General features: G+C 46.5%; 1 protein-coding gene across 2 annotated transcripts; it reads left to right on the top strand.

Annotated features, from left to right (window-relative positions):
• The first annotated feature begins 1321 nt into the window (after positions 1-1321).
• On the top strand, positions 1322-23828 carry OCIAD2 (OCIA domain containing 2). 2 transcript variants are annotated; one of them, XM_062213248.1, is made up of 7 exons: positions 1322-1410; positions 3963-4090; positions 11906-12002; positions 13625-13678; positions 17117-17164; positions 18340-18457; positions 23491-23828. In XM_062213248.1, the coding sequence occupies exons 2-7, from the start codon at positions 4025-4027 to the stop codon at positions 23570-23572; spliced, it is 465 nt and encodes a 154-aa protein (XP_062069232.1). In that variant the 5' UTR covers positions 1322-1410; positions 3963-4024; the 3' UTR covers positions 23573-23828. The 2 variants fall into 2 exon arrangements, with proteins under 2 accessions (XP_062069232.1, XP_062069233.1); XM_062213249.1 differs by lacking the exon at positions 3963-4090 and having other exon boundaries at positions 1350-1410.
• Positions 23829-25634: the final 1806 nt, after the last annotated feature.

Below are 25634 nucleotides of genomic sequence, written 5' to 3' on the forward strand. Positions count from 1 at the left end.
CCACATGGGTACAGGGGCCCAAGCACTTGGGCCATCTTCTACTCTTTTTCCAGGCCATAGCAGAGAGCTAGGTTGGAAGAGGAGCAGCCAGGACACAAACCAGCACCCATATAGGATGCCAATGCTGCAGGCCTGGGCTTTAACCCACTGTGCTACAGGGCAGGCCCCCCATAAACTTTTAGGCTATCAAAAGCCTTTCTGATAAGGTGGGATATCCCAGAAGGATGACTGAAGGGCTGAATCCTGAAGAGTAGCAAAGGAATGTTACAACAGAAACCCAGGGCAACATTGTAGTATAGTAGGTAAAGCAACCACCTGCAATGCCAACATCCCATATGGGCACCTGTTTATGTCCCAGCTGCACTTGGGCCATCCTCCCGGGCCACAGCAGAGAGCTGGCCTGGAAGAGGGGCAACCGGGACAGAATCTGGCGCCCCGACCGGGACTAGAACCCGGGGTGCCAGTGCCACAGGTGGAGGATTAGCCTAGTGAGCCGCGGCACCGGCGATCAACTTCTATTCTTACTCGGCGCCTCTGTCTTCATTTCTTTGGCCTCAGGAGTCCCTCTTGGTTCTGCGGATGCTCCCTGCTCTGCCGACACTCCTACTGACACCAGGTGCCAGGGCAGGGCTTGCTTATGGACAACCCAGAGGCACAGGTAGGAGGAAGCCAGGATGCAAGAGGCAGGGCTCCTGCAGAAAAGAGGGAATACAGGGAACAGAAGGTGGCCAGGAGGGAGGGCTGAGCCCTGGGCAGGGGCTGCCCCGGAGGCACGCAGGCCAGGTAAGTAAAGATGAGGGCCTTCCCCGAGGTCCACAACCCCTCTCCAGCTCAACTCAGCCCAGACGACGCCCAGCTCTGCCTGGGGAAGAGTGGCGGGGAGGCTGGGCTGAGTGCTAGAGGTGGGATGGGCACCCTCCCCAACACACACACACACATACACACGTGTCGGCGGCTTCCCCCACGCGTCAGAGGCTGACGGCGCCAGGAGGCGGGAATGCACGAAGGCTAGGGAACCCAGCGGGCTTGGGTTCGACTCTACCTCCCTAAAGAGCCGCGCACCTCTCAACTGGCCAGCCCGGAACGTGAGACAGCAGCACTAACCCGCAGGGGTGTGGAAGGGGTTGCAGGTGAGTGGGGGCCAGCGCCTGGCTCAGGGTCCGGGTGCACCAGGAGGTTGTGGGAGCTGTTATCCTCGGGAGGAAGAATCGCGTGCAAGCGCGACGAAGGACGGGTCCGGACAGGCCGAGAGGTCAAGGGGGAGGTCCTAGCACGGGGCTGCTTCCAGCCACCAATCAAGACCGGGCCTGCGGGCTGGGGGCGGGGATACACTTGCGCGGTGACTTAAGCGGGGAAGCGATAGCGCTGCCCAGGAGCACCGCGGCGAGGAGAGGGCGCTCGGGAAGACAGGTGGGGGCTGGGGACGCGCGGACCCGGGTCCTGGGCCCCCGCGGGGCGGCGAGGGGCGGGCGCGGAGGACAGCAAGGAGGGTGCGGGCCGTGGCTGCGGCCGCAGAGCGGACGCCGGGGACTCGGCCTGGGAGGTGACAAGGAAGGGGGTAGGTGGGGGACCGCAGGCCTCCTTTGCCCGCTTGCTTTCCGGCGTCACTGGGGACGCTGGCAGGGGCAGGGCTAGGGGCTCGGCCGTGACCGCCTTCCTGGCTCGGGCTCCGGCTCCAGCGTGTTGTGCGGGAGGACCGTGGGGGTGGTGGCGGAGTCTCACAGGCGGATTCCGGGCTGTCCTCGGTCCGAAGGCGCGGTGTTCCCTCGCGTCCCCGGTCCTGCTTGCCCTCCCGCCCCCTTGGCACCTCGGCTCCCCTCCGGCACAGCGCAGGAAGCGGACCAGACCTTCGTGTGGGTAGTGGGAGCTGCACCTGGCAGGCAAGCCCCTCAAAGGCTTCCGTAGGGTGACTGGGAACTCATGGGGTGCAAGGGGATCTAAGCACCGAAGCTGAAGAGCTGGGGCGCCTTTGCTTTCTAATTTGAAGCAACAGCCTAATGCTTGAATAAGCAGAATTAATGTATTTTGGTCTTGGGCACCTGATTTCCTGAGGCCTCCCAGGAAGTCTTTTCTGACCCAAGGCCACTCTGACAGCTGCCCCTCACCACCTACACACTCCCTGTGAGCTGGGCGCTGAGCTGGAGCTTTCTGGGCCTCCTTGCCCGTCCTTATCCATCATCCTTGCAACAGCCCCTCAGGATTGCTGTGTGCATTGATTGCATCTGCTTAACAGGTGAGAAAGCTGAGGCACAGCCCGTTAGATCACCTGCCCCTAGGCACAGGGCTAGCAAGGAATAGAATCAGGATTTGAACCTAAGTCTGACTCCAGGACTTAACCTTACAGAGCGCCATGCTGTCTCTACAACACGAGGCACCTAATGGTGGAATCTGGTGCAAGTATGGGCCCCCTTGGGGAGTCATTAATGAGGAAATAGGCTGTGTGTGATATGGTACTCCTTTTGCAGGGAGATCAGTGGTCATGAGGCATGCAAGAATGCAGCGGCCATTGGAGGGACAGGGACAGGAAGTTCATTGTCCACTTGGAATCTGTCCATTGCCAATCCCGAGTGCACTCTTCAGAGACATGTGACATGGTTAATGATTGACCTCCTCTTGCAGACTCCCTCACCTCTGCAGCTGCTCTTGCTCTCAGTTCTTCCCCGGCCCATTTCCCCCTAATCTAGCTGATGGCCGCTTGGGCGCAGTGTTCACATTTGCCAGACGGATGTCTTCAGCTTCCTTGCCTTCGCTCTCGTCTCTATAGTGGCAGCTCCCAGATTCATCTCTCCTGGAACGCTAGGCCCAGAACCTCAAATAGTCTAACCCCTATTGACTAATTCCACTGTTTGCTTCCATAGGTACCCAGATCCAATCTTTCCAACCCACGTTTATCAACCCCCATCCTTTCCTCCAGGGTCTTGGTTCGGATCTCCATAGCTCCTTGTCCCAACTGCTGTGCTACCTTCCCTATGGATCCTCTCGCTCCCAGTGTCCATCCACCCCCTGCACATCCCTCTGCGAGCTTAGGAGTCTTAGTCTCTTTGGTGTCCTTGGACTTGACCAAACAGAATAGACCTTTCCTGTTCTCCTTCCTCAGCCCCTGGGCATACCTCTGGAAACCTTCCCATGTTGGGTCACTGTTGACTCACCTGTCTTCCCCCTTTAAACTCTTACCTCCTTCAGCAGGGATTTTTTTTTTTTTTATCTTACCTTTCTTTGTATCCCTGGGTCTGACACATAATAGACATTCAGTCAACACAAGGAGTCTTCAAAGAGTTCAAGGCAGGGCAAGCATTTGGGCCAGTGAGTGGTTAAAACACAGTTATGATGTCTGTGTCCCATATCAGAGTGCCTGGGTTCAGTACCCAGCTGACTCCAGCTGCCCGCTAATACAGATCCTGGGTGGCAGCAGTGACAGCTCAAGTGCTTGTTTTTCTGCATCCCACATGGGAAACCTGAATTGGGTTCCCAACTCCTGGCTTCAGCCTAAGCCCAGCCCTGACTTCCCTCGCATTTAGGGAGTAAATCAGGTGATGGGAGTGTATTTGCTATCTACCTCTCTCTCTCTCTCTGCCCCTCAAAAAAATTAAATTTTAAAAAAAGCTCATGTGAATGTATATTATTTAAAAACTTCATTGATTTTAAAATTTTTGCACCAAAGTAAACTTCTAATTCCATTTTCTGTGAACTTTTTGAAGTCACCTTTAGGACATAATTTATAGGTAATAAAACATTTCAGGTGCACAGCATGATATTTTATCTACACTAACTCCGATCTGTCCCCATCAGTGAGTTAATACGTGGGTGTCACCAGGGGAAGAGCTTTAGACATTGAATTTATAGACGATTGCAGGTTAAGATTAATGAAAATAAGTTTTCAAATGCAGCTGATGCTAAGGGTGATTTGAAACGTGATATAAACATTCAGTCATGGCACAGCGATTTCCTTATATTTTTCTTAGACACTGGGTAAAGGAGTAAACAAGAGTACACCCAGCTCGAAGAGCAGCCAGGACCAATCACCATGGCATCCATGTCGACTCATGAAAGCCAGGAGAAAGGTCCCCATTTGCCACCACTAAATAAGAAGGTATATTTTTAATTTGGGGGGAAGGGGGAGACCTATCTGAAAAATTGTTCAGGACTGTTGTTCAACTGCATCTTTGACCAGTGCTCTGACTTAGTAGTTTTAGTCTGGCATTTTGTCCAGTGGGTTCAAGGAAAATTGAATGAGCAACAAAGGTGGGTTTTTAGCTGCCTTGGAAAGTAGCCTTTTAAAATTTTATTTTAAAGCCTTTCTGTACTCTTCCCTGCTTAGATCCCAGCTTAACTAACTCTTGGAGAGGCTGTCAGCGACTGAATCTCAGCGAGCTCTAACAAATGATGCATCTTGTTCATCTTTACAGCTTTGTTAGGAAGGGGGTGCATAACCAGCACTGCTGCTGACAGGTGTTCTTCTTAGTCTGTCAAGTCCTCAATTACCAAATGGCCATCAGGCTGAGAACCCAGGTGCTAGCAGGGGCGTCCTTGCTGCCTGTTAGGGATGAATACTGGTGTTTTGGGAACATGCAGCGAAGACGAGAAACTATTTGGTGGGTAAATAAGTGGAGTTTATGTTCTATGAGGTCAACTTTTCCAGCTAAACATTGTTTATCCTGGAGGAGATGCTTTTTAAGGAGCAGAGTTTAGAGAGGCAAACAGACACACGATAAGTCACAGGAGAAGAATCCGGACACCCAAGTGGCCTCAGTGAAACAGAGAACCATGCAACATTTATGGCTGCACAGAAGAAGGCCACCAGAGCTCCTTTCAGGAGAGCTGCAGGGCTCACAGCAGCTGTGGTAGTTGGGTATGTGTATATGTGTGGATTAGGGAGGTGTCCCCCTTTTTCTTCTGAAGCCACAGCCAGGAGCAAGAACAAATAAAGATATTCCTCAACTTACTAACAATGGAGTCATGTCCTGATGAACACATGCAAAGTTGAACATGTTGTGGGTTGACAGTGCACGGAAAACACCTCCCCTGCTCGTCAGCACAGCTTAGCCACAAAGCACACTGCAAAGTCGCTGGTGTTTCTTTTCCGAATCACACAGCAGGGTGGGAGCTACAGCCGCCCAGCACCACATCTCATATCTCTTCAAATTCAAGATTGGAAGAACAGTTTTTACTGCATGGGTATCAATTTTGCACAGTTGTAAAGTTGAATAATTGTAGGTTGAACCATTGCTGAGTTGGGACCATGTGTATGACACGGGGCACAAGGAGGGGAGCTTGCCCAGGAATGACCGTGCTGAGTAACTGAGCAAGACAGCTGCTTCCCCAGTTGTTGGATTCACCTGTCCACTCCTTCCTCGTCCTGGGCTTTGGGCAGCTGTAGACAAAGAGGGAGGTTGCTCGTGTTGCTCTGAATGTATCAGAGCCACAGGGACATTCCACCCAGGTAATAAGATGTCAGATATGACAGTCACTTGGAATGGTGATCATCATGCACATTGATGTCTACTACAAACGAAGAGGCTAAGAAAGAACAGAGGTGGGGCTGGCACTTTGGCGTGCAGCGAGTTAAATCTCTGGCCTGAAGCGCTGGCATCCCATATAGGTGCTGGTTCTAGTCCGGGCTGCTCCTCTTGCGATCCAGCTCTCTGCTGTGGCCTGGGATAGCAGTAGAAGATGACCCAAGTCCTTGGGCCCCTGAACCCACGTGGGAGACCCGGAACAAACTCCTGGCTTCTGATTGGTACAGCTCTGAGCATTGTAGCCATCTGGGGTGTGAACCATCGGATGGAAGACCTCTCTCTATTTCTGTACCTCTCTCTGTAACTTTTTTAAAAAAAATAAAATAAACATTAAAAAAAAAAAAGCAAGGTTCACTTCAAAAGGCCAAGAGCTGTACCTCAGCAAGAAAAACCCCAGAACCCCAAGAAATACTAAGCCAGAGACCTATGTAAATAATTCACAAACAAGGAAATACCAGTGAGGAACAAATTAAATTTTTCAAAAATTTTAGGGGCCGGCATTGTGGCATAACAGGCCCCTGCACATGTAATGAAGTTCTATTTCTCTTTGACTTTGTTTCAACCATTTATAAATGTAAAAGCAGGGGCTGGCATTGTAGTATAACAGGATAAGCCTCCACCTGAGAAACAGGCATCCCATATAGACGCTGATTCGTGTTCAGGCTGCTCCACTTCCAATACAGCTCCTTGCTAATGGGCCTGGGAAAGCAGCAGGAGATGGCCCAAGTGCTTGGGCCCCTGCACCCATGTGGGAGACCCAGAAAAAGCTCCTGGCTTTGGATCAGCCCACCTCCAGATGTTGCAGCCATTTGGGGAAAATACCAGTGGATGGAAGATCTCTCCCTCTTTCTGTAATTTTGCCTTTCAAATAAAATATTTAAGAAATTGTTTTAAACAAATGAACCATCAATAGAATTGGGTTTGATGTCATCAGTCCTTAGGGAAATGCAAATCAAACCCATACTGAGACACCACTTCACTCCCACTAGGAAGGTCATAAATAAAAACAAAAGCCACAGCTGGTGCTGTGGCATAGCAAGTAAAGCCGCCACCTGCAGTACCAGAATTCTTTTTTTTTTTTTTATTTTTTTTTTTATTTTTATTTATTTTTTTTTTTGACAGGCAGAGTGGACAGTGAGAGAGAGAGACAGAGAGAAAGGTCTTCCTTTTGCCGTTGGTTCACCCTCCAATGGCCGCCGCGGTAGCGCGCTGCGGCCGGCGCACCGCGCTGTTCCGATGGCAGGAGCCAGGTGCTTCTCCTGGTCTCCCATGGGGTGCAGGACCCAAGCACTTGGGCCATCCTCCACTGCACTCCCTAGCCACAGCAGAGAGTTGGCCTGGAAGAGGGGCAACCGGGACAGGATCGGTGCCCCGACCGGGACTAGAACCCGGTGTGCCGGCGCCGCAAGGCGGAGGATTAGCCTGTTGAGCCACGGCGCCGGCAGTACCAGAATTCTATATGGGTACCAGTTTGAGTCCCGGCTGCTCCTCTTCCGATCCAGCTCTCTGCTATGACCTGGGAAAGCAGTGGAAGATGGCCCAAGTGCTTGGGCCCCTGTGCCCACACAGGAGACCTGGAAGAAGCTCCTGGCTTCAGATTGGCCCAGCTCCAGCCATTGTGGCCTTTTGGAGAGTGAACCAACAGATGGAAGACCTCTCTTGCTCTCTCTCTAATTCTGCCTTTCAAATAAATAAATAAATCTTTAAACAACAACAAAAGCCAAGGGACTGGCTCATAGCACAGTGAGTTAAGCCATAGACTACAGTGCCAGCACCCCATATGGATGCCAGTTGGAGTCCCGGCTGTCCCACTTCCTGTCCACCTCTGCTAATGTGCCAGGGAAAGCAGCAGAATATGGCTCAAGTGCCTGGGCCCCTGCACTCACATAAGACCTGGAGGAAGCTCCTGGCCTCAGCCTGGCCCTGCCCCAGTCATTGCAGCCATTTGGGGAGTGAACCAGCAGATGGAAGATCTCTCTCTGTCTCTCCTCTTGCTCTGTAAATCTGCCTTGAAATAAATAATTATTTTAAAAAAGCCAAATAGAAAAAGTGATGGTGACGATATTGAGAAATGGCAACGCACATAGTGTGTTGGTGAGATAGTAAAATGGTACAGCTGCTTAGAAAAGAGTTTGGCAGTTTCTCAATAAGTTAGAATGACCATGTGGCCCAACAGAATTGAAACAGGTGTCCAAACAAAAACTTGTGAAGGAGCATCCTTGGCAGTTCTGTTCACAGTAGCCGGAAGGTAGAAACAACTCAAGTGCCCACCGATGGATGGTATATAAAAATAATATGGTATATCCCTGTGATGGAATACTCTTGAGCCACAGAAAGGAATGAAAATGCTAATGCTTGCCACAGTGCGGACAGACATTGAAAACATTGTGCAAACGAAAGGAAGCCAGCCATAAAATGTCACACGTGCTGCGATTCCATTTTTATAAAGCATCCAGAAGCGGCAAGTCCACGGAGGCAGAAGGCAGAGTAGCAGTGGCCGGGGGTGGGAGGACAGAGGAAATGAGAATTAATGGGTGTGGAGTTTCCTTTTGGGATGATGAAAAAGTAATGGAACTAGGTAGTGGTGATGGCTACAAAACATTTTGGATGTACTTCATGCCACTAATTACAAACATTGAAAGGATCAAAATGGTAAATATTATGTTTTTTACCATGATAAAATTAAGGTAATAAAAGGGGCAGAGGTATAGCAAATGGCATAGAGGTAAAACACTGCTTGGGATGCCTGTATCCCAATATCAGTGTGGCTGGGTTTGAGTCCTGGCTCCATTTCCAATTTCAGATTCTTGCTAATGCACACCCTGGGAGGCAGCAATGATGGCTCAAATACTTGGACTCGTGCCACCCATGTGGAAGACTTGGATTGAGTTCCTGGCTCTTGGCCTTGTCCTGGCCCAGCCCTAGCTGTTGCAGGCATTTGGACAGTGAATCAACACATAGAAGATCTCTCTGTGTCTGTCTCTATATGTCTCTTACTCTCTCTGCCTTTCAAATAAAATGAAAATTAACTGATTAATATTAATATCTAGACAATGAGAGATTACTGCCCAGCCCAACAACTTGCAGTGGTTGCCTCCACACTAGAGAAGGGTGATCTGGCTCAATGATGTGTGGAGATGCCTAGACACATTAGTATCACAGAAATGCAAATAAGACATTACTTCAGACCAGCAGCCTAGAAAACTGGATAATGTCAGACATTAGAAAACCTAGTCGGGGCCGGCGCTGTGGCGCAGCGGGTTAACACCCTGGCCTGAAGGGCCAGCATCCCATGGGATATATGGGCGCCGGTTCAAAACCTGGCTGTTCCACTTCCAATCCAGCTCTCTGCTATGGCCTGGGAAAGCAGTAGAAGATGGCCCAAGTCCTTGGGCCCCTGCACTTACGTTGGAAACCAGGAGGAAGCTCCTGGCTCCTGGCTTCGGATCGGCACAGCTCCAGCCATTGTGGCCAATTGAGGAGTGAACCATCTGATGGAAGACCTTTCTCTCTCTCTCTCTCTCTCTCTCTCTGCCTGTCCTTTCTCTGTGTAACTATTTATTTATTATAAAACTCTATTTATTCCAAATAAATTAATAAATCTTAAAAAAAAGAATAGAATGTTATATAGGAGAGGTCCTCAAAAAATTCCTGGCAAGGCCGGTGCCGTGGCTTAACAGGCTAATCCTTCGCCTTGCGGCGCCGGCACACCGGGTTCTAGTCCCGGTTGGGGCGCCGGATTCTGTCCCAGTTGCCCCTCTTCCAGGCCAGCTCTCTGCTATGGCCCGGGAAGGCAGTGGAGGATGGCCCAAGTCCTTGGGCCCTGCACCTGCATGGGAGACCAGGAGAAGCACCTGGCTTCGGATCAGTGAGATGGGCCGGCTGCAGCGGCCATTGGAGGGTGAACCAATGGCAAAAAGGAAGACCTTTCTCTTTGTCTCTCTCTCTCACTATCCACTCTGCCTGTCAAAAAAAAAAAAAAAAAAAGAAAAGAAAAAAATTCCTGGCAAATACATATTATGAAAAAACTGCATGGATTTCACATTTTTTTAACAAAAACATTTTTTAAAAAAAATAAGTATGTTAGATAATCAACACAGATGGGTCTTAAAAGAATAGAGCTGAGTTTAAAATTTTTTTAAGATTATTTACTTGAAAGGCAGAGTTACAGAGAGGCAGAGGCAGAGAGAGAGAGGTCTTCTATCTGCTGGTTCTCTCCCCAGATGGCCATAACAACCGGAGCCGCACCAATCCAAAGCCAGGAGCCAGGAGCTTCTTCTAGGTCTCCCACACGGATGCAGGGGCCCTAGGACTGGGGCCATCTTCTACTGCTTTCCTAGGCCATAGCAAAGAGCTAGATCAGAAGTGGAGCAGCCGGGAATGGAACCAGCACCCATATGAGATACCAGCACTGCAGATAGTGGCTTTACCTGCTACGCCACAGCACCTGCCCCTGAGTTGAAAATATTTTAAAGAATAAATAAAATACATAAAACAATGCCATTTGAGGATTCTGCATTGTGGCACAGTGGGCTAAACTGCCACCTGTGATGCCAGAATCCCATATGAGCACCAGTCCCAGCTGCTGTAGTTCTGATCCAGTTGCCTGCTATTATGGCTGCAAAAGCAATGGAAGATGGCCCAAGTGTTTGGGCCCCTGCCACCCATGTAGGAGACCAGAATGGAGTTCTTGGATCCTGATTTTGAACTGGCCCCGTCCTGGCTGTTGTGGCCATTTAGGGAGTAAACCAGCAGATGGAAGATCTCTTTTTCTCTGTCTCTCCCTCTGTCTCTTCATAACTCTGCCTTTCATATAAATAAAAACAAAATTTTTAAACTGCCATTTTTATTATAAACATACATGTACCCAAAGCAATGAACATCTTGCAAGAATGTGTACTGGCTGGCGTTGTGGTATAATGGATTAAGTAGCCCCCTGCAATGCTGGCATCCCATATGGCTGCTGGTTTGAGTCCCAGCTGCTCCACTTCTGATCCAGCTCCCTGCTAATGTGCCTGGGAAAGCAGCATCACATGGCCCAAATATTTGGGCCTCTGCACCCAAGCAGGAGACTGGAATGAAGCTCCTGGCTTTGATCTGGCCATTGTGGCCATCTATAGGAGTAAACCAGCAGATGGAATCTCTCTCTCTCTCTTTCTATATATATACATACCCCAACTGTTTCAAATAAATGAATATTTTTAAGCAAAAAGAATATGTACTAACAAAAGGTGTACATTAAACACCCAGAATAGTTGTGGGCAGAACAGAATGAGAGAGGAGAGTGAATGAATAATATATTCTAGTGGACTTCAAATCATTTGTGGAAACTGCATATTATGAAAAAACTGCATGGATTTCCAAAAGTTTTTTTGCAACAACAAAAATTTACCTTTAATGCCATTTCCCATGAACATTTTGAAATACCATTGTACCCACAAAGGGGGAGGGATCATAAAAGATGGGAATTATTCTAGATGACAACATTTCAGCATGATACAAAATAATAGGAAAGTCAATAGGTAAGCAGTGTGCCAGAAATTATACTCAGACCTCTTACAAATCTGTAAACAAAACTGTTAAAATTGAAATTAAACAATAGAGAATAATGGAAAGCAGTCTGTTCATGAGTTCACTGTCTAAAAATTCATGTAGAGTATAAGTGGGTAGATTGGAAATCAGATGTGTTAAGTGGATAACAGAGTGCTCTGAGTACTGTCTCCGATGTCTACATATTGTGCTGAAGGAGAAATTGCTCTTCTCACCCAAAAGCAACACTGAGCTAGGGGGCTGGCTCACTCACTCTCTCAAATTTTTTAAAATTTTTATTTGAAAAAGTGACAGATCCTCGTACATTGGTCCACTCCTCAGAAATGCACACAATAGCCAGGGCTGGGCCAGGCTAGAGCCAGGAACTCCATCGAGGTCTCTCTTGTGTGTGCAGGGACCCAAATACTTGGGCCATCATCCACTCCTTTCCCAGGCGCATTAGCAGGAAGCTGGGTCAGAAGCAAGGCAGCTGGGACTCCAGCTGGGACTTTGATATGGGGTGCCACATTGCAAGCTACAGCTTAACCTCTTATGTCACAGTGTTGGCCTTTGGGCTGGGTCTCAAGATTAGGTGGGCCAAGGGAATGGGTAGCACTCCAGGCATGGCACATAGCAAGGACAGAGCACGTGGTCTCAGATGGAACTCAGCCTGGCCAGAGAGCTGCTCACCCAGCGTGCCCAGCTGGAAAGCACGCATGGCAACAGGTCCTTGCTCTGTGCTGGCAGCCGGCACAGAGTGTACACCCTCAACAAGTGAAGGGGCCCTCCCTGTGCTCCCGCAAACAGGGCAGGTGCGTCCTGATTATCTCAGCCTATTCACCCTACAACTTTCCTTACAGAGCCTGCTGTTTTGTCCGAAATCAAAACTGCACATCCATAAAGGAGAGATTGCAAAGATCATCCGAGAATGTCAAGAAGAAAGTTTCTGGAAGAGAGGTAATTGCAGCCCATCTTGATCTTGATACTTTATTTGCTACAACCAAATCCTGTTAGAATCAAGGTAATGCTTTGTTTCTGAGCAAGGACTTGCAGAAATATTCCAGAGTGTTTAGAGTTTAAATCTATGTTGAGATCCTTTTTAGTGCAGATGTTTGATCTGATTAAGGAGCACTTGATTCACCTCATTTAGCAAAAAGTGAAGCACACATAACTTTCCTTCATGTGACCGAGAGCGTGGACCAAGACCATAGTTTAGAATTTCCTGACTACGAGAGAGCAGGGCTTCTGACATTCCACTAGACTCTAAACTTACAGAGCTCAGTAACAATGTCAGGTTTACCTGGAACTTCATCCCGGTGTCTCTATACAATGTCTTAATCATAAAAAAATCTCATAAATATTTGCTGAGTGTAACAGGGCAGCGTCCCATTCATTCTTCTCTTGCCCTGTCTCTTACATCACCCTTTCTGCTGAGTTGCTTCCTCTCTCTGGCCCTGCCTTACGAAGGACCAGAGTGTGCATTCAGTCTGTGCATTAAGGCCCCTTCCGGTGTGAAGAATTCATGATTCATCACTTGAAAATAGTTTTTAGATATAGACCCAATGTTTTGCGACACCACTGATAGATTATTTATAATTTGAAATACTCATTTTGATTTCATAAATCATTCAAATTCAGAATCATCTGTTTTGGAAGCAGCACTTTTTAGAAGTTGGTATTTGCAGTGCATTGCTGTGATTACTGGTTGTGCTCCTAGACAACCTATGAGTAAATATTTAATTGGGCCCTACTAGATGAACACTTATTAGGTAGGTGCCTGTGAGTGGAACAATTCGTTGCTATTTGATTTGTGTTGGTTGATAGGAAGAGTTAGGTGTTTATCAATGTTCTCAGCCATCCAGTGTTTTAGAAACGTCATTTTGACAGAACTAGAAGCTATCTTTGCCATTCTAAATGGCTTCTTTCAAAAATCATAATTAAACTTTGCACATGTTTAACACGAGTGTAATCATCTTGTAATCTTTATTTGGATCTTGAGACAAATATTCAAATTGTGAGACAAAATATCGTGAAGGATTCAAAAGAGAGGCAGGGAAATGTCCTAGATAAAAACAGATTAAAGAATAAAATTAAGACATAATCCTTTATTTTTCTGGATTGGAAAAAACAAAGCTATGAAGAACATTATTGGGCCAATTGAGGAGGTTTGAATTTGAGTTTATTTTACTGTATTTTAATGCTATGTAGAAGTGGCAAAGAACATAGCCAAAGACAGCTCCCAAACTCAACAGTTAAGTTTACATACACTATGATGCCTGTGTTGTCTGTACTGATTGACTAGTGCCTGGTGCGTGCTGGGCGTGGAGGACATGTGGATGCCAGAGATGGAGCAGCATGGGGTTTAGGTTTGGTCTGATTAATGCTGTGCACCTGGGTGAGTGACTGAAGCAGATGCCAAGAAAACTCTCCATGTAGCATTTAATAAATATTTGTAGAATAAGTAAAATTAAAAAAACAACAACAATATAAACTCAAAAAGCTCAGAGTAATTCTCCTTGAATTCTAGGTAACTTCTAAGTTTTAAGATCTGAACATTGAAGGGCATTTTTGTTTTACAGCTCTGCCTTTTTCTCTTGTGAGCATGCTTGTCACCCAGGGACTAGTCCACCAAGGTAAGATTTGATTTTGTTAAATAATTTCACTTCAGAGAGCCTTGTAGTCTGTGACCCTTCCGGCAGCTTTTTGGCACTTGGCATTTATTTATTTATTTTTTTGGTGAAGGATTTATTTATGCAAGCTTTTGCTTATTTTTACCCTATGTCTTCACCTCCCCAGGAGAGCTTTTAATCCCTGGAATGAGTGAATATATTAGGTTACCTGGCAAAAGGAACTTCAATTTGCAGGTGCAATAAGCTTGTTAATGAGCTGACCTTAAGCTAGGGAGAATATTCTGGGTGATCCAAGTGGGCCCATTGTAATCAAAGGGCCTTCAAAAGTGAAAGAGAGTATCAGAAGATGGCCCCACAGAGATGGTAGTGTTCCTGACCTTGATGATCCAGGAAGAGGCCGTGAGCTAAGAAATGTGGGTGGCTTTGGAGTCTGGAGAGGCGGTCGTTCCCAGATTTCTGTCACTGTAACAAAAGCCGAGAGAAGCCCACTGCAAACAAGAGCTTTATTTTGGCTGTGGTTTTGGAGGTTCTCAGTCCCAGATCAGGCTGGCCCCACTGGTCTAGCTGCTGGCAGTGGCAGGGCCGTATGCAAGGGAAGGATCCTTAAGCAGCCCTCTCATGAGAACGACCTAATGACCTTCCCCTAGTCCTCACCTCCCAAACTTGTGACTGGATGGAGCCTGCACCCTCGTTAGTGCCATTGACTCATGAGTTCAGACATGGGATGAATAAACCTTGGAGCCTCCAGAGAGTAAATCAGCCTTAAAAGGAATGCAGTTAAAACCTTGATTTTCACCCAGTGAGACCTGTTTTGGACTTCAGGCCTCAAGAACTTTAAGACAATAAATTTGTGTAGCTTTAAGCCACTGCGTTTGTGATAATTTATTAGAACAATGATAGGCAGCCAACACAGAGTGCCCGTGTCTCCCAGGTCAGACCGATCATCCGTGGGTAGGCAGTGTGTCCCCTGTACGAGGGAGCCCCAGGGAGGAGGTGAGTGGCTCTGAAAGCCACCCCAGCCTCTATCCATTAAGCGTTTCTCCTGGTCAGAGACTACAGCTGCCTGAGGGACGCCCAGGCCGCTTCATGCAGGAGACCACAAGGGTGAGCAGCCACCTTGCATCTCCCCACACAGGCCCTCCTGCCCCTGAGTTTGCCTCTCTGTTCTTTTTCCTCTTTGTCTTCTCTCTGTCTCCACCTGACCAGGGAACCCCCAGGTAAGAAGGCAGCTGGCCCTGTTCCAGCCCATTTTATTGAGCACTGCTTGATGACCAGGAGTTTAGGAGCGGTGCTCGCACCCAGGAACGTGAGAGAAGATGGATCTCATTTACCTAGAACCCCATCTCTATCGACATTAGTTGTTTTTAAAGGCCGCGCATTTACTGTGAATTAATTCTATAACTGGAAGGTAGTTTCTGTGTAGAAATTGATTTATCAATCAGTAACAAGCCTTTGTGAGGCGTTTTTGACACAGAAAATAGCTGACTGGGACATCTACAGGGTTCATTAAGCTGCTCAGCCTACCATCTCTTGCGTCTGTGCAAACGTATTTCTTCAGGACTGTGTAAATTGGATCTCTATGTCTGATGTAACAAATTAGTACAAGCGTGGTGGCTTTAAACAGCACAAACGAATTAGCTTATAGCTCTGGAGCCTGGAGGTCTGAAATAGATCTCACTGGGCTAAAAGCCAGGTGTCAGCCCCAGGGTGTGCTTCTCGTGGCTCTCGGCTTCCTTTCCCTTTCTAGCTTCCAGAGACCTCACACATACCGTGGCTGGCGGCCCCTCCCCATGTATTCACAGTCAGTAACGTTGGGCCAGCTTCTCCCCATCTCTCTGGGTCTGTTTCCTCTCTTCCACACTCAAGGACCCACGGGGATCATCCAGGACCATCGCCTTATTTCAGTTACCTGACCAGCAACCTTAATTCTATTTTCTATCATTTTTATTATTTTCATTTTATTTAAAAGGCAGAGAGAAAGAGATATCTTCTATTCACTGATTCACTCTCCAAATGCCACAGCAGCCAAGGCTGGCCCAGGCCAAAGAGGAGCCTGAAACTTTGTCTGGGTCTCTCATATGGTTGGCAGGGGCCCAAGTACTTTGGGCCATCACCTACTGCTTCCCAGGTGCACATCAGCAGGGAGCTGGATTAGAAATGGAGGAACCAGGACTTGAACCAGACACTCCAATATGGCACGTGGACATCCCAAGGGTGCAACTTAACCACTGCACCCCTTATTTTTTAATCTTAATTCCCCTTTATGTAATGTAACCTATTCACAGTTTCCAAAAATTAGGCTATGGACATCTTTAGGAGACCATTATTGTGGCTGCCACAATTGTGATGTGTTTGTTTTAAAATCATAATGTATGTACTCTAAATCTCTAAGTTGAAACTTTCTGTATTGAGCTACTTAAAAATAGGAGAGGATGAATGGTAACTTAATTTCTTTGAATTCAGTTGTTAGGTCTACCTTTTGCTTGATGAATAACTTTAAATCAGTCTCCAATTGTCTGTTTTCAGATTCCTTTTCTATAGTTTAAAGCTAATATTTACAATTTGCCAGAATAGGTATTTGGGAGTTAAATTCAACTAAGAAGTTTTGTTTTGTTTTGTTTTGTTTTTATTTGACAGATAGAGTTAGACAGTGAGAGAGAGAGAGACAGAGAGAAAGGTCTTCCTTCCGTTGGTTCACACACCCCCCCCCCCCCAATTGGCCACTAGGGCCGTAGCTACACCGATCCGAAGCCAGGAGCCAGGTGCTTCCTCCTGGTCTCCCATGCAGGTGCAGGGGCCCAAGCACTTGGGCCATCCTCCACTGCCTTCCCCGGCCACAGCAGAGAGCTGGACTGGAAGAGGAACAACCGGGACTAGAACCCAGCACCCGTATGGTATGCCAGCACTGCAGGCAGAGGATTAACCAAGTGAGCACGGCGCCGACCCCCAAGAAGTTTTTTTTTTTTTTTAAGATTTATTTATTTGTTAGAAAGGCAGAGTTCCAGAGGCAGAGAGAGCGAGAGAGAGAGCACTTCCATCCACTGGTTTACCCCCACCCCAGTAGTCATAATGGCCAGAGCTGAGCCAATCTGAAGCCAGGAGCTTCTTTCAAGTCTCCCACATGGGTGCAGGGGTCCAAGCACTTGAGCCATCCTCCACTGCTTTCCCAGTCCATTAGCAGGGAGCTAGATCAGAAGTGGAGCAGCTAGGACTCCATCAGGCACCCATATGGGATGCCGGCACTGCAGGTGGCAGCTTTTCCCGCTAGCCACAGTGCCAGCCCCTCAACTAAGAATTGAATCAGTGGTTATAAGGCCATTCATTCAGATTAAGAATATGTACATTTAAGGGATTTTTTTATCTTAAAATTCGAAGTTTTGTGCATAAAGTTGTGTTTTATTGTAGAATGAAATAACAATGTATTTATCTCTTACTCCTTAGGTTATTTAGCAGCTAATCCAAGATTTGGATCATTGCCTAAAGTTGCACGTAAGTTATTGAAGTAAGAAAAAGCAGATTCATTTTGAAAAAAGACGATGTACATGAACATTCAGCTTAACTGCTTTGCCTGTGTTGTTTTTGCCACTTCGCATTTCTCGGTTCATTCAACACTTTCTGATGTATAGCTTAGCAGGAGGGACTGGCAGGACCGAGCCAGTCGTCATTTAGTATCTTCAGGGCGTGGTGAGGAACCCCTTGAGAACACCAAAACCTGCAGGTGCTCAGCGCCCTTGAGTGAAATGGCACAGGGTGTATATATAACCTGCGCACATCCTCCCCTATACTTTAGGTCATCTCTGTCCTACCCACCTTACCTACTACAATGTAAATGCTACGTAAATAGATGGGATGCCGTATTGTTTAGGGGATAATGCAAGAAAAACGCCTGTACATGTTCACTGCTGATGCGAAACTTTGGGAGAATTCTGGGTCTGCAGTTGGTTGAATCCATGCATGTGAAGCCCACGGCTACAGAGGACCCACTGTAAGGGAATCGCCGGCAGCCGGGCCTCTGGATGATAGATCCTTCAGGGATTTTTATTTCCTTCTTTATGCTAGGCAATCTTTGCAAAGCGTTTTCTACAACAGACACACAAAATGTGTGATTTTTAGGAATCAGGGACTTTTCCTCTTTTACGTGAAAATATACATAAGACCGTAAGTTTCTGCACAGAGAGAGTTCGGTCCAGCATACAGTCTGAAACTTCGTTCCCAGCAGGAGGAACACAGCTCAAGATTTCTTCCAGTCCCTGCTGAGTTCTCGCCTATAGGCAAGGAGAGAGCTCCCTCTGCTCCAAGTCCATAAAGCAGAGTGGCCTTCCTACCCAGGGGTTTGGAGGTTGCCCTTAGCGACAGCCCAGCCCCCACCTTTCCCTCCTCTAGTGGCCTCCACCATTCGGTTGACAGCTGGGCCATTGTTTGGCTGTCTGCCCCTGGCACAGCACCTTTGCTTGCGCTGTCATGGCTGTCTCCCATCAGTTCACAGCTGAGGAGAACAGAAAGTCTCCTGCGCCCAATCCTGCTTTTTCTCAGAGTTTGGCTCATTGATTTATCATGGTACTGTTAATACAAAAATTGCTAGTGTTAATAAAATTCTAGAAGATAATTAGTGGAGAAGATTCTGAACCTTTGAATTATCTGTCTGTCTTAACTTGCTTTTACAGTTGCTGGTATCTTGGGATTTGGCCTGGGAAAGGCATCTTACATTGGAGTGTGCCAGAGTAAATTCCATTCCTTTGAAAATCAGCTTCGTGGGGCTGGATTTGGTCCCCACCACAACAGGTTTGTCATCTGGTTGATTGAGGGATTACAATGAAGATAATTACAGAGTGAAAGTTCACGTACGATTTGCAGTATTAAGCCGCGGCTAGCAGAGTGGTGAGGCCAGCACTTGGCATGCCTGCGTCCCCAGGTAGAGTGCCTGAGTTGGAGTTCCAGCTCCACTCTGCAGTCCAGCTTTCTGCTAATGTGCACCCTGGAAGGCCGCAGGTGGGGTAGCTCAAGAAGTCGGTTCCTGCTACCCACATGGGAGACCTAGGTTGAGTTCCCGGCTGTTGGTTTCAGCCTGGCCCAGCCCGATTGTTGCAGGCATTTGGGGAGTCAGCCAGAAGATGGAAGATCTCTCTGTCTTTCAAATAAATAAATAAATTGGTTTTTAAAAAAATATGCTAAAAAAAGAAACTTTTAACCCTTTAGTTCTAAGATGTTACTATCGAAAGCCAGTAATTTGTTTAATATTTAGTTACCTATTTCATTAACAAATTGTTTTTATTTTAATTAATTTTTAATTTATTGTTTGAAAGGCAGAAAAACAGAGATCTCCTACCTGCTGCTTCAGTCCCCAAATGCCCACAGTAGCCAGGGGCTGAAACAGGCCTCCCAGGTGAAAAGCAGAGACCCAATTTCTTGGGCCGTCACCTCTTGCTTCTTAGGGCATTAGGAGGAAGCTGGTATCAGAAGTAGAGCACAGGGCAGGTCGGGGTGGGGAGGGCCTGGCACTGTGGGGCAGTAGGTTAATCCACCTGTGGCACTGGCATCCCATATGGGCGCTGGTTCGAATCCTAGCTGCTCCTCTTCCGATCCAGCTCCCTGCTATGGCCTGGGAAAGCAGTAGAAGATGGCCCAAGTCCTTGGGCCCCTGTACCCACTTGGGAGACCCAAGAGAAGCTCCTGACTCCTGGCTTCACTTTGGCCCACCTCAGGCCATTGCAGCCATCTGGGGAATGAACCAGCAGATTGAAGACCTCTCTCTCTGTCTCTCCCTCTCTGTTTATAACTCTGCTTCTCAAATAAATAAATAAATACATCTTTAAAAAAAATAGAACACCACAGATTCAAACCGAGGCACTCCTGAGATGCTAGTGTTCCGAGTGGTGTCTTAGCCTCTATGCCAAACACCCCTGTCTCCTTACAAATACTTAATGAACACCTACTATGTTCAAAGTATTATACAAGTCTCTAAATAGCTTAGTGAGTAGCTGTGGCTTCTGCCATCACAGGGTTATACAAAATATAAACAAGCTTCTTATGATAAGGTTTCTCAGAGTCTTTAACATATTCATATGTGGAGATTCTCCATGGGGGAGATACATTGCAGAATTTTGGAGCTAATATAACTTCTGCTGTTTGACTACTTGGATTAAAAAATTATTTCTACCACTTATTAACCTACGTGGCCTTGGACAAGTTTCTTTAACTTTCTAATCTCCATTTTTCTCCTGTATGTAAAATGATGATCAGAATCATTTCCATGGGATGTTGTCTCTTCGTAGCACTCAGTAAATGTTAGCTATTCTACTGTGGTATGATAGGACTAGGATTCGGGACACATTTCTCTAAAAACCCCTCACTTGTTACAGTGGATTCTATTTTAAAGGTAGCATAATACAGTGAAAGCAACATTGGACTAGAAGTTAGGGCACCCAAATTCTTTATTTGAGAGCAGAGAGAGAGGGAAAGGGGAAGAAATCCCACCTGCTAGTTCACTCCCTGAATACCAACAGCAGCCAGGACTGAGCCAGGCCAAAGCCAAGAATTCAACTCAGGTATCTCTCGGGGCTGCAGGGATACAAGTACTTGAGCCATTGCCACTGATCCCAGGCTGCACAGTAGCAGGGAGCTGAAATCAAGAATGGAGCCAAGACTCAATCCCAGGCATTTTCAAGCCAAACACCTCCCCTGCCCCCCCTCAAGTTCTTCTTTTTCTTTTTCTTTTTCTTTTTTTTTTTAAGATTTGTTTGTTTATTTGAAATAGTTGCAACGCAGTAGGGAGAGACAGAAAGTAAGGTCTTCCATCCAGCCACTGGTTTACTTCTAGGCCAAAGCCAGGAGCCTGGAACTCCTTCCAGGTCTCAAATGTGGGTGCAGTGGCCCAGGCACTTGAGCCATCTTCTGCTGCTTTCTCAGGTGCATTAGCAGAGAGATGATGGGAAGTGGAGCAGCCAGGACTCAAACCGGCACCCATTTGGGATGCTGGTATCACAGGTAGCAGCTTGGTGCATTACAGCACAATGCAGACTCCCAAATTCTTTTTCTAATGGTGTGACTTTGGAAAGCCACGTTCCCTGGCTCCGTAGAGGTGGCTAAAACCACACAAGCTGTCTCTTCCTGATGAGGTACGCCTCTTCTCCAAAGGTGATGAGGTCGGCTCAGTGGAAGGGGAACGCGAACCTCAGCCCATTTGTTTCCCAAACCCTTCCCACCAGAGTCACCAACTCCACATTCATAGACAACACCGGCTTTAGCCAAATCTGCAAAGTTGTGTTTTAGGACCCTGCTCGCTGAGGACGCCGATCTACAGAAAAAGTAAAAAAAAAAAAAAAAAACCCAGAGGTGAAGGAGAGAATCTTGTGGATTGCTGCCTCATCTCCAATTTCAGGAGTTTCATTTGCTATTAACCAACTTTGGATTCCAGAGTAATTATGAGCACAAGAGTGAAGTCTACATTTTCGGAGACTCTCCATTGCTGTGTACTGCACATGTAGTAGGTGCTTGAAGTGAACGGTCTCCAAGTTTCCTTTCAGCTCTGTGGTCCCACATGGCCTGGCCATCCCTGGCCACAGCAGTGCCACTCTGGACTTACATCAGTGGATGGGAGCCAACTGCAAGGCCCCATGAGAAGGGCCGTTCCCAGCACATCATGGAGTCAAGCTGTTCCATTTTCTAGTTAAGGCAGACTAGAGCAGGGCACCTAATTAAGGTGAGGTGGAAGAGAGGAACATGAGGAAAGGCTTATTGGAAGAGGTGCTGTTGCTTGCTTTGAATCTTAAAAAAACAGTGTGGGTGGGTTTTGGCCTGCCTGCATCCCCCATGGGAGCTTCTGGGTTCCAGGCTCCATTCCTAATTCCAACTTCCTGCTAATGCACACCGTGGGAGGCAGCAGGTGATGGCTGCTGCCACCCACAAGGGAGACCTGGATTGAGTTCCTGGCTCCTTGGCTTCAAGGCTGACCCAGGCCCTGCTATTATGGGCGTTTGGGAGTGATCCAGCAGATGGCACTATCTGTCTCTGTCTCTCAAATCAATAAGTAAACAAACATATCAGTAGAAGTTATGGCAAGGTTGAACAAGAGGATTCTGGATCAGGAAAAGCATGTAGACGTGATTTATTAAAGGGAGACACAAATACATCTTATGGCTAAAGAGCTCCTGGGAAATGGCAGAAGACAAGCTGGGAGGCTATGCAGGTAGAGGTCAGTTCTGGAGAAATTTATGCCATGGTAAGGATTTTCACTTCATTCTCAAAGCACTGGAGTGAAATGAGTGATGAAGGAAGGAGAGAGGGGTCCCATCATCCAACTCTCCACAGATTCACAACAGCTTCTAGTCTGGATGTCTCCCGAGTAATCCTTCCCCCGTTGTACTAGACTGCTTTCTGTTACTATAACAAAATACCTGAAGCTGGCTACTTTATGAAGAAAAGAGATTTCTTTAGCTCACAGTTCTGGAGGCTCAGGGCCATGGTGCCAACACTAGCTTGGTTGTGGTGAGGACCTCATGGTGAGTGAGGTCATGGAAGGAGCAAGGGTGAGAGGGAAATATCATTTGGCGAAACAGGAAGTCAAAGAGAGGTTGAGGGGTCAGGCATCCCTTTATAACAAACTCTCTCAGTAGAACTACCCAGAGTTCCACAAGGATTACAGCAATTCCTCAGCAACCAAATTACTTCCTGCTAGGCCCTACCTCCCAACCCTGCTACCCTACGGACCAAGCTTCAACACGTGAACCCTTATGCAAACTCAAACTGTATCCACACCATGGCACCACTCAAGCCAGATTGTTCTCATCCCATCACTGTCCTTAAGTAAAATTCTGCCATTGCAAACTCCTCAGAGTAGCAGATGTTCAATACTTGAATAGAATTTGTAAAACTCTAAAATTTAAGTGCTGAAAAGGGCACAGAACACCTTTCAGTAAGTAAGGATGTTATTCTAGAACAAAACTGCATTTTCCTTTGTATTAGGTTGGATCAAAAGGAAACTGACAGAGTTAAGCAAACTATAAACCAGGAATTATGGAAATGTCATTACAAATTTTTTCTTGTCATTTCTTTATTGTAGTAAGAACATGTAACATTAAATTTACCCCCTTAATATGGTTTAAGTGTTAAGAAATATCTTTTCAATTCTTTCGCTCATTCTAGCGTGGTCAATTTTTTAAAATTTTAAAAATTATGTGTATATATGTATGCATGAGTTAAGGCCTATTAATGACTTTTTTATGCTGTTGATAGAAATGACTTATTTAAAATAGAGTGGAGGGGTTCAACCCTTGTCTATGTGACCCTCACCACAAATAAAACTGTTTCTACTTCACTGTTGGCTGAAATGATTCCTGTTATCCATCAGGCTAGGGGCTGGTGTTATGGTGCAGCCATAAGCTGCCCCTTGGGACACCATGATCCCATATCAGAGCACTGGTCTGAGTCCCTGCTGTTCAGTATCTGATCCAGCTCCCTACTGATGCGCCTGGAAAAGCAGCAAAAGATGGCCCGAATGCTTGGACCCCTGCCACCGGTCCTGGAGACCCTGATAGAGTTCCAGGTCCCAGCCTGGCCCGGCCCCAGCCCTTGTGGCCATTTGGAGAGTGAACTGGCAGATGGAAGCTCCCTCGCTCTCATTCCACACTGCCCCCCACACACACTCTCCTACCCTTGTCTGACAGATAAATCTTTTTAAAAAGCCACTGCATTATCTTTTTTTTTTTTTAATTAGGCTAGGGAATTTTAGCATGAAATATGTCCTCTAAATAATGAGTTAAGACAGGAGCTCCCAGTGTCAAAGCACAAATCACCACTTATGTTTGCTTCTCTTCCAGGCACTGCCTGCTCACCTGTGAGGAATGCAAAACAAGGCATGGATTAAGCCAGAAGGGAGACTCGCAGCCATCAGCCTCCTAAACTCGGTGTCTACGGCTTTTAAAGATTTTTAAACTTCTGAATTTGGATGCATTACAAATTTCAAGTACACTTTAAAATCTACTTGTGGTGAAATAAAAGCATCATGATTCTGTCACTCTACTGAAATGCTTTCTGTAGAAGGCTGTCCGTAGAACTGCTCTGTTAAGAACGTGTTAGGAGCCCTCACACAGCAAAAAAGCACTGCTGTCGCACTTTTCCTTGCTTAGACTAAGTAAAAGCATTTAGTCTTCTCTGATTTGTCTCCATCCATTCTTTGACTCTGCTCCTGTAGAGGACAGGAATGATCACTGAGACTAGTTGGGAAGTCATGACCCAAAGAAAATTCGTGTTTATGGAGGCAGAAATACAGGACAGGAAAGGCTGTCTTCTAGGTATAAGGGCTTCCTAAAAAATATGGGCCGAGATTTCTAACTTAATGACAAGCCTTTGATTTGAAAGGGTCAAATGAATCAGCTGATCGAGGTGACATTACGACCAATCAGTGTGGTGGGGTTTTGGAAGGACTGAGTGTCTTGTTACTTGCTTAGCTCATGGACACCTGCTCATGGTCCACCTTCAAGAATGCATTTCCTTTAAATTCTCTTAGCCTCAAAAAATAAATACAACTTCCTTACTTCTCCCAAGGAGCAGCCTATTTAGGGCAGGAACTGCTAGAAGAATGAACTCATAGAATGATGAACTCAGAACTTTAGGGAGCTCAGAGTCAGCCAATGCAACTCCAAGAGATTCCTATTCTCTTGACAGGTTTATTGCATGAAAAAGAATTTTTTTCCACTTTGGAACCTTTTGTTTTATGGCAGATTGGCTGAATTCTAAACTTCCCTTTGCATCACTGCATCTTCTCAAGAAAAAATGCTTCAAATGTGTGTCATCATTTATACATAGAGGGTGTGTACATATGTATACGTTTGTATTTCAGTGAACTGATCTTGAAGCCTATATCATAGGTGTTAAAAGGAAAACCTCATCAAAAATTCATATTGGATGTGAAGTCTTTTATTTTACCCGTTAAAAATATTTGGAGGGGGGCCGGCGCCGTGGCTCAACAGGCTAATCCTCCGCCTTGCTGCGCCAGCACACCGGGTTCTAGTCCCGGTTGGGGCACCGGATTCTATCCCGGTTGCCCCTCTTCCAGACCAGCTCTCTGCTATGGCCTGGCAAGGCAGTGGAGGATGGCCCAAGTGCTTGGGTCCTGCACCCGCAAGCACCCCCAAGCACTTGGGGCCATCTTCTGCTTTCCCAGGACATAGCAGAAAGCTGGATCAGAAGTGGAACAGCCAGGTCTTGAACAGGTGCTCATATGGGATGCAGGCACTGCAGGCAGTGGCTTTACCCACTATGCCACAGCACTGGCCTGTGGAGGTTTTTATTTTTATATGAACATTAAGTATAAAATGGAGTGATTCTAAGCTTCTTTTTATATTACATATTCTTTATTTCCATCAATAAAATTCTATTTCTGTAAGTAAGAGTGCAGAGCCCATATCCTAGCTTCTTGAATGCAGTTTAACTCTTGGCTCTGACAACTAGCAATTGGTGACTGGTTGTTATCTCAGTTATGGGCAAAATTCAGAACTGGGCACATTTATTTCCTGTACACATCCCAATTCCCAGAGCTCACAACAGTTTCACATTGCTTAGCACAGCAAGTCAGTGTTAACATCAGTCTCAGGGTACTGGGAAAAATGCATTATTGTTGAAAAGGAATATTGTTTTTACTGATGACATCTTTCCAGTTCTTTTCAATCAAATTGGGTTTATTGCTTGGGCTCTCTGCTTTTCTGAAGTAGCTGAGTTACTCACTGAAGTACTTATCAGGGCTATCTATCATACTGTGAAAGGAAATCAATAAGAAACTGTAAGGTCATCCAAAACATCTTGGCTATTCCGTTGTATATACTGTGTATAAGGAAGCAAGTATGGGGGGGGGGGGGGGAGTTCTATTTCTTGTGTTAAAGGAACGGCATCTGTCTTTTAGCATTTATTTTATTTATTTATTTATTTACTTATTTATTTATTTATTTTTTTGACAGGCAGAGTG

This window comes from Lepus europaeus, chromosome 16 (assembly GCF_033115175.1).
Source record: "Lepus europaeus isolate LE1 chromosome 16, mLepTim1.pri, whole genome shotgun sequence".
Taxonomy (NCBI): Eukaryota; Metazoa; Chordata; class Mammalia; order Lagomorpha; family Leporidae; genus Lepus; species Lepus europaeus.